General features: G+C 37.1%; 1 protein-coding gene across 1 annotated transcript in view; it reads right to left on the bottom strand.

Annotated features, from left to right (window-relative positions):
• The window catches only part of zgc:153039 (uncharacterized protein LOC767698 homolog), a 109582-nt gene that overhangs the window by 24710 nt on the left and 67508 nt on the right, over positions 1-17364 (bottom strand). Inside the window, exon 10 of the mRNA XM_037979613.1 lies at positions 3151-3343. Coding sequence (XP_037835541.1) covers positions 3151-3343 — 193 coding nt within the window. The remainder of the gene's footprint in view (positions 1-3150; positions 3344-17364) is intronic.

Here is a 17364-nt window from a genome sequence, read left to right as displayed (position 1 = left end):
ATAGCTCCTAAACTGTGGAACCAGCTGCCCCTACATAGAAGACTGGCTTTAATTCTGGGTGTTTTTCAGTCCCATCTTAAAACATATTTGTAATCACTGGTGTTTAATAAAGCATGCAAGCTGACATTGCATCGTTTTAATGACTTTATATTGTTTTTTGTTGTTGTTGTTTGCTTTTATGGACTTTGTTTGACATTATCTTTGTACTATTTATTGTTTTGTGTGCTGCACGTTGGCCACCATCACTTGTTTCTAAATATGCTACATTTAAAAAAATTGATTTGGTTTGATAATTTTGTCCATCAAAGCAATAATACAACACATATTCAAACACCCTTTTATTCTAAGTTTTATTATTCTGATTCTGATTTTTTTTATACTTTGACAACACTATTTTGGCCTATTTTGAGGAAGTCCATAACAAACAAACCTAAAACATTTATTCGTACATTTTCCATATCTGATTAATCCTGTCCAGGGTTGCAGGAAGTTCTTGTCTATCTCCAGTGGTCAATAAGCAAGCGGCAGGGTATGGGCTGGACAGTTTGCAAGTCCATCACAAGACACGCTGAAACATACAGTATTAATTGAAATTACAGATTGTAAGGCATCAAAATCAAATACCTATTGTAACCCACAGGTAGTTCATCAATACTAGCAATATTACTTTTTATTTAATTATCAGTAGTCTTCCATGATAATATAACTACATTCATAAACAAATAAAGTGCTTTTTATCAATGTATTTTAAAAAAATTGGTGATTTATTTTGGACAGATTTATAACTGTGTATAGCTTAGGCCATTTTGTACATGAGAAATTCACTGATATATGGCTATCTAGACAAAGAAGGACATCCACACAAAGGCCCACTTGTAATAGGGGTGTATGATTTTGTGACATCTAGTGGCGAAGTTGCAGACTGCAACCAATAGAATACTCCTCACCCTCAATCACACATGTAGGAGAAACAATGAGAACTGCTAAACTAAAAACAAGACTGTTTAGTTTGTAAACACTGAGCCAACTGTAGAAACCTGGAAATGCAATATTGCTATAGCCTGGAAGAGTGTCTAAGTTGTTTTATTTTGTTGTTTTATTTATGCAAATTTAAACTGTCTAGTGCAATTACATTTAAAAATACTTAAAACACCACAATGAAGCTTCAAAAATAAAAATAATATTTTTTAGCAAGCATTAGCAAGCTGTCAGGGCTTTCAAGGTATTTAAAGAAGGACCTGAGTGGATGCAAGGATGGAAAAACAGTGAAATAAATTTATTTTAATGACTTTTAAAAATTGCAATAAATCAATGGCTTTCATGTCTATAAAATAATATTACGCCAGCTTGATTGTGTTTTTTGTCTGATCATGGCAAATTAGTAATTTCTTTTTTTTAAGCAAAAAAAAACAAACAAAAAAAAAATAACAACAAAACAATCAGATAATTTTGTAAAGAGTTTCCAGGAGAACCTTATCCACCTAAGATAGTTTACATTTCTGGTAGAATAGCCAGGCAATTAAGAAAATGAGAGCTTAACTTTTGATAAACAATTGATTAACCAATAATATCTTTGATCTGTAGCCAGTGAACATATTCTATACACTTTCTCACAGCCTAGACTATTCTATTTGACCTGTTGACCAATTTAATTTGAAGCCAAAGCTAGCAACTGCAACACCTAAATTAGCAGATTTGGAGATCTAAAATTGCTGCATTCTTTTAAACCACCAACCAACACAAAGAGGGCATGAAATACCCTACCTAACATTCAAAACTTGATCAATCTTTTTGTTTTTTTGTTTTTCTAGCTTTTTTACTACTACTATAATAAATCCCCTCTGGAACTGAAACAGTTTGTCCTTACTTTTTTCCTATGCACATGCACTTCTTGAATGATTTGAGGGTCAGTTTAAAATTTGTTATAAATGTTGATTCTGCAGTTTATATGTCTTGACTTGATCTGCTTTACTTTGGTAACTGATCGAAGCTTGATGTGTTTAAAGAAGAAACATTTCCAGGTTCTACTTGGGTGTAATAATGTTATAGCTACTGCATTTATTATGGGTACCTCAACAGTTTGTCAACATGCCCAACACTGTAAAGTAGTGGTGAAGTAAACTTTGGTGTAGCTTTATATAAAGTGAAACCATAAAAAGATTCCCTCTGCAATCTGTGTTAGTCTTTGCTGAAATGGGGTGGGGGTTAGGGCTGTTATCAGGTACAGAGATCAGATTGTGATTGGCACGCTTTCACCACTGTCAGTGTTACTATTAAACAGTCATGTGCAGGAAAAAGGTAAATTAACAGAAATAAAAAAAAGTGACTAAGAATCAAACACTGTAAGCAACACAGCATTGCTGATGATTTGGTCCCAACCTCAGTAGCCATTTCTCTATGTCGCCATCTGGTAATGTTAGGTTGGAGTGTCAGAAACAGCCAATCAAATTTATGGATACTTTCTTAATGTTGTGACTATTGTATTAGAATGAAAAAAAAACAGAGATGGGAAAAGATGAACACAAGATAAGAAATCAGGAGAAGGAGGACAAGAAGGAAAAGTGCAATAAGTTAAGTGGTTGTAATAATGTTCCGCCTCTTGACAAGCGACTAGCAAACCCTGCCAACATCACACTCCCTGCCCATAACCCCAGCCTGCAGTCTTGGCAGCAGCTCCCCTCGGCAGCAGGCCCTTCTGACAACATTGGCCCCTCTTCTTGCAAACAACAGACAGAGGATGTGGGGAGCTGGATGATATAAAACTGTGTGTGTGTATTTGTGCCATAAATGTAAAGAGCTTAGCTGAGGGAATAGATGCAGATGTGTGTGCTTGAGTGTTTTCGTGTCTGGTAAGCCTGATATAAAGTTGATAGATAGCTGCTGTAGGAATGACAAGGTGTAATGTGTATTAAAAAAAAAAGGAGAATGTGTGTGTCTGTTTGCTAAATGCAAAATGATTGGGAGAGGCAGCAGAGAGTAGACCGTGTGTGTTTGTGTGCATGCGGCTCTATAAACCTGATAGAACGACTGCTTGGCAGAGGTACAGGATCTTGTAAAGCAGAGAGGATGAGATTTTAGTTGCTATAGTAATGACAGGGCAGTATTGAGAGTGTGTGTCTGAATGAGTTTGTGCGTGTGTGTTTGTCAGACCTGGTGGAAAATGAGAGCCTGGCTAATGTATCCCCAGCTGGACGTGGGGCTGAGGTAGTGAATCAGCAGGAGCAGGAGCAGCATGAAGGCTATGCTGGCTGAGGCATAAATGGCGTTGATTAGAAACATCATGATGGCACAACCAATAATGCCCAGTACACACGTATGCCAGGTGAAATAACGGAAGGTGGGCCTGCAGAGCAAAACAAGAAAGGAGTAGAGGTAAATGTTACAGCAGAGGTTACAGGAAGTTGGAGATGCAGTAAAACAGAAGAATACAATTTAGATTTTTTTACACACATATACATATATATATATACATTGTCACAACCTCCCATTCTGAGCAACACACTGGTGACAGTGAAAAGGAAAAACTCCATTTTAACAGGAAGAAACCTCCAGCTGAACCAAAACCAGGCTCAGGATAGGCAGACATCTGTCTCGACTGACAGGGGTTTGACAGGACAGGAAACAGACCCAGACAAACAGAATGGCTGGTCCAGGTGTAGTTTCTAAGTTGGTTCCACACGAGAGGAGCCTGAGAACTGAAAGCTCTGCCTCCCATCCAACTTTTAGAAACTCTAGGAACCACAGTTAACCTGCGGTTTGAGAGTGAACTGCTCTGGGAAAAAAAGGAATCATGAGATCTTTAATATAAGATGGAGCTTTGCTGTTAAGAGATGTTGTGTATTAGAAATAAGATTTTAAATTCTCTTCTGAATTTGGCAGGGAGCTAAAACTGGAGAAATCTGATCTCTCCTCCTAACTCCCATCAGAACTCTGGCAGCAGCATTTTAGATCAACTGAAGACTTTTAAAAGTTTTTTTAGACACCCAGACAATAAATATTTACAATAGTCCAACCTAGAAGTGATAAATGCATTTATAAGAACCTCTCTCTTAGTCATAAAGCTTAACACTGATGCTGCACCTAAAAAAACCCTTGAAAAACCCCTAATAGTGACGCTGCCCTAAAACCGCTCGATCTGAAATGAGCTCAAAACAGGCAGAACTGATCAGGTGAAATCTCAATATCTGAGAAAATCTCAATATCTGAGAAAATCTCAATATCTGAGAATGATTTTGTGTATTAAATGTAATGAAGATGTTTTGTACAGCCCACAGACCTTTCCTGACTTTTTCAAGGAAGCAGAATAGACTCTTTAAGTCTGTCCTGCATCCTGTGATTTCACACATTTCAGTAAATCAGTCTGTAATCTCCAGTAGTGTTACAAAGTCCACACTGGGTGTGTTGTTTATAAATGCTCTGTATCCAGTCACTGTGGCACTTCTTACTACAATTAGCATAGCACTGAGGCTAAAGAACTCCTTCTGTGTTGTTTTTACACCAGTTAAATAGAGTCACTTCTTTAGTTTTTAATGACATTTGGAAACAAATACAGCTCTGTAATTGGTCCATTTTGTGTGGTTCTTTTCTTGCTTCTTTTTGTTCTTTTTGTTTATTACAGTCAATGCTCAATAGTGTTAACTTTAATACAGCCTACTCACAAGGTGTCAGCAATTTTTTTATGTACTTTAGTGAAACTAATTGTATCAATGTACTGTAAAGTTCAAATATGTGTCTGCTACACAAATGATAAATATAGTATAAGTTAGCAGGTTTGAACAGTGTTGTCTGATGGAACCATTTCATATTGCCCACAACCTTTCATGGTAAAGTTTTAAATTAAGAGTATTTAGACTTTCAAGCACTTTATTTAATTCAAGCACTTTTAAAACCTTGAGGATACCACTTTCAAATTCAAGCACTTTCAATGGTTTCAAGTAGCAATACAAACCCCGATGAGTGAAAAAACAAGTGCAACAATATCAGAGCTGCTGCAGCATGTTGTTTCTAATTCCAAATAAAGAACAGTGTAGCAACCAACATAATCACCATCAAAATTTCATACAGTTATATCACAGAGGGGGGCACCAGTGTTAAAGCCACTCCCCATGCTTAAAGGTGAAAGATATTGTTTTATTTTTGATATACGCAAAGTAATCACTAAATATATTGTAAACTTTCCCTCTGGCCCTTAGTTTGTCACTAACACCAGTGTTAATTAATTTTTGGATTTTTTGTCAAGTCTGTTCTGTCGACATATGTTTTTTGGGTTTGTTTTATCCTTTTTAGACAAAAAAAATTAAAAAATACTGACAACTCCTGTGCTGGTAACTCATTGTGAAAGTCCAAACCCCCTTTTTCCTTTTCATACCAAGCTTTTCAGTGGCATTTTATTTATTTTTAATTTTCTGTTATACTGGCAATCAAGTAAAAATGTTTGTTTTTATAAAGTTTAAACTATTGTCTTCCATGAGTGTGCCTGATAATAATACTGAAAATTGTTGTAGTGGCATTTATAGCCTGCTATGACTTAATTTGTGTGATGCCATGAGGTGACTGGCTTCAACACTGACTGGACTGAATACGCTTTGGCAAAATCATGACACTTTATTAATTAATCATACTTTCATTTCTTATTTCTTTTTTAAATCCATGAGAAGCAAACTCAGCCTGGGTAAGGGGAACTCTTTAGCTCATTCTTTATTAAGAGTAGGTGTATTCAAAGTTTTGAAAGTTTTGATCCTACCTTTTGAAACTACTTTAAATGCTTATATCAACCATAAACAGAGGTTCACTGCACCCCTCCCTCCCAACACACACACACACTCAGAGTCATTTCCTAATGTGTGACTTCACAGCAGCATTGAAACAAATGTGGAGTTAATGCTTAGACAAGATCAATTAAAACAAATGCCACACAGACAATAAGCTGCTGCTGCGTACTGTTGTAGACCTCTCACTGTTTGTGTGCACAGGCTGAATAAATATGGAAATGAGTACATTAGCTCTATTCACTGCACTAAGAGCTTACACATGCATGTGTGTCTGTGTGCCAGGTTTTAAGTGGGAAAGAGCTGGAGATGCGAGCTACACTTTGGATGGAAGTACTAAACAATTTTGCAGGATCAAGTAATTGACCCCAATTTTCAAGCAACACCTGAAGTCGTGCAGATAAACAACCATAAAAATAGACCAAGCTGTAATTACACAACACAGCTCAAATGCCTGGCCAGTTCATCCATAGATCAATTCACAGATGTAGAATTTTTTGTAAGGTTGCTGCTGTGCTGATAAACATGATGCACCAGCAATGTGTCACTGTAGGAAGAATATGGTAAAAAAGTGACGCCAAAGGGAAGCTGAAACAGTCTAATACATAAGGAACCAGGGGAGATTTAAAGAAAAATGTTTGGGAAAGACAGTGGTTTACTTGTTGGAAATGGAAAGCAGTCAGTCAATTTAAGGTGAGAATCCTGCAAATTGATATTTTTTGTTTATAGCTGATGAAGGTTTGTCATCGGTTTTATCATAGATCATATAAGTTCAGAACAAAAGGTCTCAAAAACTATTCAATGAATATTGAGAAAATTCAGGACAGAAAACCTGCTTTGATAGTGAATTTGTGGACACAGCCACCGACATAGTTGTAGGTTTTCCTTTGTAATGAAATCTTTGGACAGCTATCATTCTTATGACATTATCCATTCTTTTTACATGATAATCTACAAAACCTTTGGTAAATTCATTGTTAAGAATATTGTTAGCTAATTTCACTCAGTAAAAATTTAGATTAATGGACTCATCCACTGAGTCCATTAATCTAACACAAAACACACTAAAAATGTAATAATTTCACAAATTCAGTCAGCAAAGCAGATGCTGCTAGTGTCTGCAATGCTGGCTGACTGTGTAACATGTTAAATACAACTGTTAACAATCTAAGTGTATTTGTAAAAGATGAAAAATTAAAAGCCTAGCACTTCTTGAAGGAATGCATATTGCCCACTACATGGCTAAATTTTAGACACAGAATATTTCATGTTGAGAAATGACAGTTATAGCCATTTTGGTCAAACATTGAAAATAGCATTATGTACAATCACATACAATATTGGAATATCTTGCTTGATGTTGCATGATCTGTTAGTGTTTACAGTATGTGTTGTGAATGACTGTCAGCTACTAACACACCAAATGCTACCTCAATATCTGTAAAACTGACTGAGATATAGTCATTTTTGTGTAGCCAATAATTACTTTAGGATATTCACTGAAATCTGTCGAGTGGATTATGTTATATTTTGTGAACAAATAGAATTGACTAACAAATAATGCCATGGTTTTTGGCAAAGGTGTTGCACTCAAAGTATGTGTTGGAGGGTTAGGGTTAAATTTGATGTAACTACACTAAATTTGATTTCAATATCTAGAAAACTGGCTGAATTATAGTCATTTTTGTGCTTTCTAAGGTCAGCTGTGATGGCAATCTTGAATTGGGTTGAGTTCAAAAGTTAATTTGTTGTAGAGGTCAATCTAATGATTACTAATAACTTACTTAAAATCTGTTCAGTGGTTCATAAGATATTTTGCTAACACACTGAGTTATGGTCAGTTTTGTGTTGGTTAAGATTGCTTTGCTGTGGCAGCCACCCTGAACTGCATTGATTCCAGATCTTATTCAGCTGCAGATATCAACTAAATTATTATTTTCAGAAAGAAAATATGTTCCATAATTCATGATAAATTTCACTACCACTTGCTCTGTCTTTGCCAGTGGGTGATAATTAAGATCATATCCACTGTAAACAATAAGGGCTATGAGCAAACAGATGCTATCATTGTAAGAGTAACAACATGATGTATACCAAACCCTTGAAACTTGTCATTCATTCCACAAACTTGGACCTGGAAGAAACTGATGTGCTAGTTGCTGTTGTCGGTTTGGTCTATACTCGAAGACTAGGAGAACTGAAGACAAATTGCCAGACTGATATGCCAGAGTAGAGCAACAGAGAGCATTAAAAAGATGATGATGAGGATAGTGGGTAAGACCATGGCTAAATGCTGACCGAAGATGGCATTTTGGTCATGAAGGACAGGAAAATGGTAGTGAACACTACAGATACACTGAAGCAATGTAACAAGTAGGCCATGCTTACATTGTAGCATGGTAGAACTTTCTGACCCTTGAAATTTATCATCGTGACTTGCACATCACATATGACACAAGACAACACTTTACAACATACCATTCTTTTTCTGCTCTTTAGATCCACATAAAAAACAATTAAAAAGAAAAAAATACTTGGCAAAATTTGAAGCAGTGTGACAGTAACATTACCAGCATCAAAAAACAAACAAACAAGTTTATAATGACAATGAATTTCTGGAACATTACAGTTCAGACTACTGTCTTCCATTTAATCAGCTTGATCTTTGGATTTTTCATGCCGACTTACAAATAAGTCATAAAGCATACCCTTGTCAGCAGTCTTCTGTCAGCAATATGTCAAACAAGCCTCGGTGTTGGCTGACATTTTTACCTCACCCTAGCTTGTTTGCACTGTTGAACAAAAGTGTTCAAACTTTGCTTTTATTTCCATGAGACCTGATCACTTACAACAAGCATTGCCCACAATTCTCCAATCTCCCCCCATCCATTCCATCAAAGAGTGAAATTAATTATGGTAAAAGCCTGCCCACCTGGTCCACCAACCCCCACTCATCCTTTTTGTCTCTGCAGGAACTCTTGCTGCTAATGATAAAGAGGCTACATACAGTTACCCCCGTCTCCCCTTTTCCCATCTTCCATATTCTTCAGCAACTGATGTCACTTAGCTGACACAGCAAAATCACCCAGGACAAAAAAAAGAAATAAAAAAGCTTGCCACCAATCAAGTCCTTAGAGACATTAAAAAAGAGCAATGAAGATGGAGAGTGAAGGTGCAGTCTGTAGCCAACATACACGTCATAACAGAGGGGAAGTGCAGACAGACTGTGAGAGGTCTGTGAATATATGAGGCATTACATTACAGCAACCAACACCAAACACTGCATTGACCATAAAAACTAAGATAATTTGATATTGGATTAACCTGGTAAACAGCAACTAATTCATCCCAGTGAAACTTGTGGTGTGAAGAATTTGAGGTTGTTCGTTACAGTTTCAATGAGGTAAATGTAAATATTATCCCTAGTGTCTCTTATTGAAAAACTGTTTCTGGAATATTTTCATGGAAGTATTACAGCACCTCATACAGGCCTGGCATAGTTACTACAGTGTTTGGATCATTTTCTGCTTTTCCATGTGGATGAAAACATTTCTAGAAACTGTGTCCTGTTTACAGGAAAAAAAGGCTGCTTCAGAAAGACGACATTCCTGTCTGCCTCAGCTCAGCATCTGATAATACATCAATCTGTTAAATAAGATTTAATTTCAGGTCACATATACTGAACATTTTAACAGGCCAGTAATGTTTTATGATTCTAGAACAAAGATAAAGGAAAGACAAGACATGTTACCTGATATACGTATGTCCTATATCATATCCATCCAACAGGATAAATTACAATAAAAATATTAACCTGCATTTTCTTGTGAGATGACTAACTCACAGTGCATACAATCCAAGCTGAAACACAGCATATCCACAATACTTGACACAGAATCAGGAGAAAACAGTGTGGGTTTGACAAGCCATCTGGATTTTTGCACATCCATCTCCTTTAAAAATGTGTTCCAGACAAATCCCACCAGAGTCATATTTAGGTACAAGACAGGTCCAATATAAAAAAAAAAAACTTTGGCTTTTTGAGCTCAATGAAAGGTAATATTTCTGAGAAAAACACAGCTAGAATGTTTACAGCACAAAGTAGATACATTTAAAGAGTTTCTTTTAAGCTGAGCCAAGTTTCAGTCTGACTGAAGGTCACAGGATTGGTGAAATTTATGCTTTTCACAAACATCCTTTGGCATTTGTGTAGAGAGCACAGTTGTGTCTTGAAAAAATCTGTGATACTTTGTGTTTTACATAGTGTGTATTCATGTGCATTTGAATCACTAGTCCAAGTGGCTGGAGCAGCACAACATGAAGCACCCCCTGAGGAACTTTCCACAAAGCTGGAACCATCACTGATAAAGCTGCAGCCAATGCAAGTCTCACACATAAAGATAAAAAATGCAAACACTTTCCAAATCAGGAAATGTTTAAGCACATGCAAAAAAATAACAGCTACAATGTCAGAAAAAAACCCTCTCTAAAGTTGTGTACCCCAGCTCTCTTGTTGCATACTTTTTGTACAAACACATGCGTACACAAAGACACACTTAACAAGCAGGGATCTTTTCCGCTACATCATAATTTCAGTCCTTTCCCACCCCTACACAGCAGCAAATTCAAGGGAAAGAGAAATATTTCTGCTAAATTAGTTATGCTAATTACAGAGCAGTTCTCAGGGGGGAGAAAGCGCTAAATGGCTTTTAATTCTTTTCGCCTGGAAAGAGATGTTGGAGAGCGCTGAACAGAGAGCAGAGAGAAAGGAGCACACACCACAAAATATAAAAGAAATTAAATAAATAAATTTTAACCAATAAACACATAAACAACCAGCATTAAAATGTGTGTGGTGGCACAGCAACAGTGAACTAACTGAATTAACAGCTCTGGGGAGAAGGTCCAGAGCAGGCAGTCGGCCAGACAACAAGTCGTCTTATCAGCTGTGGAAGCCCCGGGGCCCTTAGCCAATAGGGAGGGGACCGTAGAAAAAAGTTTTACAGCTAACTTTCTGTTGGTCTTTGCCAGCGGTCACACAATGATAATGAGGCTTCAGCCGATACAGTGCACCATACATTAAATAACTGCAGGAAACAGAGTGATCCGTTTATTCTTGCATCCTCACTAAAGCATGGACTCTCCTGGCAGTCTGGCTCCGATAGCTTGTTAAGATACAGGCTACAGTAACATTAGGAAAATTCAGCCAAACTTTGCTTCTTACATCAAGAACTGCTGTCAGTCACCACAAACACACCAGCTTCTTAAGGTCAAAGACTATGTCATTGTTTTCCATGAAACCTATTACTGAAGTGAGTGCTGCCACTCTGTCATTACAAGGTTTATGTATGTCCAAGCAGGGCCACACTGTTACTATGTACAGGGTAGTTTTAAAAATACATTTTCACTGCTGAATTTGCTCATCCTTGAAGGAATGGATACTGCTTTCTGCCTTTCATTCCAGAGTTGTAAACTAAAATCATCTGAGATGAACTGTTGAGATAAATTGTTTGGTTAAACCTTGTAAATGACGATATGCAAGATTTCATGTGATACTGTGTGATTTTTTTGGTAGCAGTCAGAGTATGCATCAAAGATGAGAGTTTTATTTTGCCAAGTATTTGTAAAATTAAGTTATAGCCATTTTTCTGCTGGCTGATATCAATTAGCTTTGGTGGCCATGCTAAATTACGGTGACTAAAAGCTAATCAGTTGTAGATGTACACCTCGGGTTGCTTTCTGAGAGTATCATTAAAAGCCATCTAGTTGTTCATGAGATGATTTACTAGCATACACAACTGACTCCAACACTCAGCACTCAGAGTATGTGTTGGGAATGACTCGCAGCTAATATGGCTCCAAATTGTAGCTCAATGTCTGTCAATTGGCTGAAATATAGCAATTTTTGTGCTTGCTACGTTTGATTAGCTGTAGTGGCCATCTTGAAAAGGGTTGATTCCAAAAAATGTTCAGTTGTAGACTTTCAGTCAATGATGTATTTCTGAGTTAAATTAAAAACTGTCCACTTGGTCATGAGACACTTTGTTAATGCTGCAGAGAGATGAAAATGCACACACAGTCACAGGCAAAAACGTGACCATCTTTTACCTTTGGTGGGAGACAATATGAAGCCGATTTTACAATAGTTTCAATTCTGTCCGAATCTGAATATTTTTTGATAAAGCTTTTTCTGTTTTGTTTCCTTTCTTGTCTTTCTGATCATATCTGTATTTTGTTTCTCTTGTGGTTTTATTGTGTTTGATTGTCTCACTTGTGTTTTTTCTTCCTGCTTCCTTGTACCATCTTTCACTCTCCCTCAGTTTGACTTCTCAGTCAGCCTGCCACGCCCCCTCTCACCTGTTCCCGATCCCCATTCAGCTTGAGTGTTTTCAATTTCCTCATCTCCTCAGTTCTATATATTCAGTCTCTTTCCATTTCTGTCAGTAGTGCATTGTCTCTATGCTACGGTTCCAGTTTGGTCCTTGTGTCTCCTTGTGCTTCCCTGTGATCTCATATATTTCTTTGTAAGTTTTTGCTGCATTGTCAGCATTCTGTTTTTCCCTTTTTGTAATAAACTTACTTTGATTTTGGAGCTCCTTGTGACTGCTTGCATTCTGGATTCAACCTCCCACAAACCTGACAGTTTCCTATATGATCCTATTGCCATCAAACTGTTGTATGCTGAAATGGTTAGAAAACAAGAGGAACATGTAATTGTTTAGGGAAAAACATAAAATCTTTAGCCTTGTTAAGCATACTCTTTCTCTGTATTTTGATAAACCATTAATGTGAATGTTCTCATGTTCATGAATTTGATGTATTTTAGCTAGTATTTTGACCGTTTTAGCTCATGTTTAGATATGTTTTGTTTCATGATTTCATTTAGATTATACATGATTGATCTGTATTTGATTATGATGTTTCTATGACCTCTATATTTGATTATGTATGTACCTGATTGTTGTTTATTTGATTCTGTTGTTGTTTCTGTGTTGTAAAGCACTTTGGATCGTCTTGCTGCTGAAGAGTGCTATATAAATAAATTTCACTTCACTCACCATCAGTGGTGAGGCATGGGTATTCTGGCAAAGAAAAATTTCAAATGAAGAAAAGTAAATTGTTTTTAAAAAAAAAACAAACATCGTCCCTAGGTGTGAGTGAGAGTGTGAATGGTTGTTTGTCTCGTTAGTCTATATGTGGCCCTGTGATGGACTTGCGACCTGTCCAGGGTGTCCCCCGCCTCTCGCACAGTGACTGCTGGGGATAGGCACCAGCTCCCTGTGACCTGGAATGGAGAACTGGGTAAAGAAAATGGATGGATGGATGGATGGATGGATGGATGGATGGATGGATGGATGGATGGATGGATGGATGGATGGATGGATGGATGGATGGATGGAAAACAAACAGAGTAGTGTAGCTAGGGCTATAAGTCTACAAAACTAATATCAAATGTTGCTACTGCCTCACAGTAGATTCTGGATTCAAAGGTCTCCCATAACCGTTAGGTTTACATGTGTGTCTTGTGCTCAAAGACTGTGTATAATGATGGCCAAAGTGTCTCTTTCTACTTATGAAATTCCTGAATATTCACCCTTACACGAACATGGTGTTTTTAGGCATTAAAAAATAACTACAACTAAAAGGTACTGGAAAAATGTATATTTGAGAATAAAACTTGAAGGTAAGAACTATGTGAATAAACAGAAGAGAGCTCCTGGAAAAATTATCCAAGGTGTTTTAAAAATCAGGAAAATTGCCCTTTTTGTTTACATGCACTTCAACCCTATATTGCAGCCAGCCTACTAGGGGGGTGCTTGTTTTGTTTTAGCCTCAACTTCTGGGTTCTGTTCCTGTGTCTAGTCATATATGCTGATGCCTGTGTCTAATTTTTTTTTTTTTCCCCATTCACTCAGTTTATTTCAAAAATATTTCAAATAAATGTTTTGGATTAATTTGGTGATTCTAGATGTGATCCCACCCAGTGATAACTAGGACAGGTTAAAACTTCGTTCATCTTCGACCAACGCAGAACAGGTATACTAAATGAATGTATTTTGCACTATATTAAGATGGCTACTTGAAGAAAAATCAAGGGTGTCTGTTGAAGAAGACTCATCACTGTATGGAAGTGTGTGCAGTAACAGGGTCAACATGACGTTTTCATTTAGGTCTATGGGAAAATCTTTTGAGCAACCCTGCCTGAGGCAACAGAAAATGTCATCTAAGCAATATAGAACGTGATCAGACACTCATCAAGAATAGATATATTGTACACATAGAGGGATATTGTAGTAGGACTGCAGTGCATTAGGTTCTTTATTGCAAGGATGAATGCAAGTTTGAAAATCCATAAACACTGCACTATAAAGATGTAGGGAAAAATATAATTAGATAAAAGATCCATTACCATATCTCAACAAATAGGCAGTGAATATAAACCATTCATCATGAGAATGGTACAGGCCAGTCTGTATGATCACTAAATTGAAGGAATTTAGGGGTCATCTTGTGCTGTGGAAGTCATTTTATTGGGATTAATGTTTTTTTCTGTAAACTTGTACACTCTTAGGGGAGACTCAATGAAAATCAAAGCAATATGTTGCAACCCAGTTCATAAGCTGTAACAAATGTGTCACAGTCCATATTTTTTCTGGTTGTTTTGTGACAGTTTTTGTGTTTATTGTTTTTGAGGGTTTTTTTTTCCCGATTTTGTTTTTATTGTGGTATTTTCTTTATTGTCAGTGTTTCTTCCCGGTGCTATCAGCCACTTCCTCCACTCAGATATTTTTCACAGTCTGCTTGCCACACCCATCTTTGATCACCTGTCTTCAAGCTCCTTGTCAACTCCAGTCCTTATATTTTAGTCACCACCTCTCATCAGTGGATAAATAAAAAATGTATTTGAATAGCAAGAATAATAATGATGATTAAGGTCTTAAAAGAAGTGGAAAAATGTACAAAAAGCTGTAGAAGCAAGAGGTGAATGCTTTGCTATTCATCCACAGTCACTGCTCCTGTTGCTCCAGGTGTGCATGAAAATAAGCCATTTGCTGAACTGTCAGCAAAGTACCTTCAATCAGAACCACCATGGCCATACCTTCAGTAATCCAATAAAATGTTTGACAATCCAGCCAAACTGTTTAAATAATTTAAAAAAGCCAAATGAAACTAAGTTATACTACTTATTGTGTTTACACTTGTTTTATAAATGACATGTTTTAGTATAGAGACACAAATACACAATAGATAGTTACTGAGCTCTGAAAAACCACAGACTATTTCTCTACACTCATTTTGTTTAATAATTGAACTTTTTAAAATCTTGTGAAAATTCAGCAACAAATACAGCTCGGGCAAATCTTAAACATGTTCATGTTTTAATCAGCAGTCAACTCAAGTCACTGAATGTATCTTATTTTGTTAATTTACAGAAACATTAGTAGGCCTGTTTGTCACTCAGCTGACTGTGTGAAACAGATTATAGTTGTTTAAATTTGCACTTTTTTATTGATAAACATATTGAGTTTACATTTGTTGTATGAAAAATGCTTTACAAATAAACATCTTAGGGGTCTTATACTTCAAGCTGACAACAAGCTATCATATATATGTATCTTCTCTTCTTCATGTATGATTCACAGTCAGGTCTGTTTAATCACTTTTTTAAAACTAATTCAACATAATAAATGCAAAGTTTTCTTACATGTATGACAGAGTTTCAAGATGTTACTTGATACTTATTATTTTTTTATTTTGTTAATTTTTATGTGCATTAAGTCCACATTTTATTTTTGTATAAGCAGACAAAATGAGGGGACACATGAGAGGGGTCTGTTGTCCCAACTATTTCAAATATTAGTTTGGTGTATAAAACTTAAAACATAATGATTGTTTAAAAACATCCAACCAAAAGTTAATTAATCTTTCTGAAAAGAAAATATTTACTCGCTTATTTTCAGAAATCTTATACATTAGCTTTGCAGTGTTTCAAGTACTAGTTTGAGTCACTGGGTACTAAGTTTATAAATATAAACAATTTGGAAAAACAGTTATGAGTTTCTGGATAATGCCCTGATGGTGACATTTTCTTCAAAGAAATAGGAGTATTAGAAACAAAGTCATTTCTGTCTCATCTTGTGGCTCTATCAGTCAGTGTCAGTGGCAGTATTGTCCACCACAGTGTTAAAAAGTCAGTGTTAAAAACCAAAAGGTTTTTCTGTCATACATTCCCTACAGTGTAAACCGGGGTGGCCAATCCTGGTCCTCGAGAGCCACTATCCTGCATGTTCTCCTTGTTTCCCTGCTCCAACACACCTGATTCAGAGGTTAAATCACCTCTTCATGTCCTGCAGAAGCCTGTTAATCACCCATTGATTCAGATCAGGTGTGTTGGAGCAGAGGAACAAGTAAAACATGCCGGATGGGGGCCCTCCAGGACCAGGATGGGCCAACTTTAAATGCTTAAAAATGAGATTACGAGGCAAGGGTATTTTGTTTTGTTTTTTTGTATTACCCTACTCAATTACTTCAGCTGTTGCTTCAACCATTATTCAGTTGTAAAAGGTAGCTGATGGGGGTATTCCCCAAAACTTTTTTGCTCATTAAAATGATGCAGAAAAATTGGTTCATGCATTTATCACATCTAGGCTGAACTAATGTGATTCTTTGTTATCTGGGTTTACAAAAAACTTCAGCTGATCCAAAAATGCTGCTGCCAAATTCTGATGAGAGTTAAGAGGAGAGATTATATTTCTCCAGTTTTAGCTTCTCTGTATTGGCTCCCTGCCAAATTCAGAAGAGAATTTAAAATCTTATTTTTAACATACAAAGCTCTAAACAACAAATTTCCATCTTACATTAAAGATTGCATTATTCCTTGTTTTCCAGAGCACTTTGCTCTCAGACTGCAGGTTTACTTGTGGTTCCTAGAGTTTCTAAAAGTAGAACAGGAGGCAGAGCTTTCAGTTCTCAGGCTCATCTCTTGTTGAGCCAACTTCCAGTTTCTGTCTATGAGGCTGCCACCCTGGGTACTTATAAGACTAGGCTTCAAACTTACCTTTTTGATAAATCCTATAGTTAGGGTTGGCCTGGGTTTCCTGAGTTATCCCTTAGTTATGTTTAGTAACGGGGTATCAGGCCCTTTGATACGGGCTGTTAGGTCCCTATATGACCGGTGTCAGAGCTTGGTCCGCATTGCCGGCAGTAAGTCGGACTCGTTTCCGGTGAGAGTTGGACTTCGCCAAAGTTGCCCTTTGTCACAGATTCTGTTCATAACTTTTATGGACCGAAGATGTTGCCAAGGTGTTGAGGGGATTAATTTTGGTGGCCTTAGGATTGAGTCTCTGCTTTTTGCAGATGATGTGGTCCTACTGGCTTCATCAGACCGTGATCTACAGCTCTCACTGGAGCGGTTCGCAGCAGAGTGTGAAACGGCCGGGATGAGGATCAGTCCCTCCAAATCCGAAGCCATGGTCTTGAGCCGGAAAAGGGTAGAGTGCCTTCTCCGGGTCGGGGAAGATGTCCTGCCCCAAGTGGAGGAGTTTAAGTATCTCGGGGTCTTGTTCACGATTGAGGGAAAAATGGAGCGGGAGAT

The sequence above is a fragment of the Kryptolebias marmoratus genome, linkage group LG2 (genome assembly GCF_001649575.2).
Source record: "Kryptolebias marmoratus isolate JLee-2015 linkage group LG2, ASM164957v2, whole genome shotgun sequence".
Lineage (NCBI taxonomy): Eukaryota > Metazoa > Chordata > Actinopteri > Cyprinodontiformes > Rivulidae > Kryptolebias > Kryptolebias marmoratus.
The sequence above is the reverse complement of the archived record's forward strand: the minus strand, read 5'-3'. Positions and strand labels throughout refer to the sequence as shown.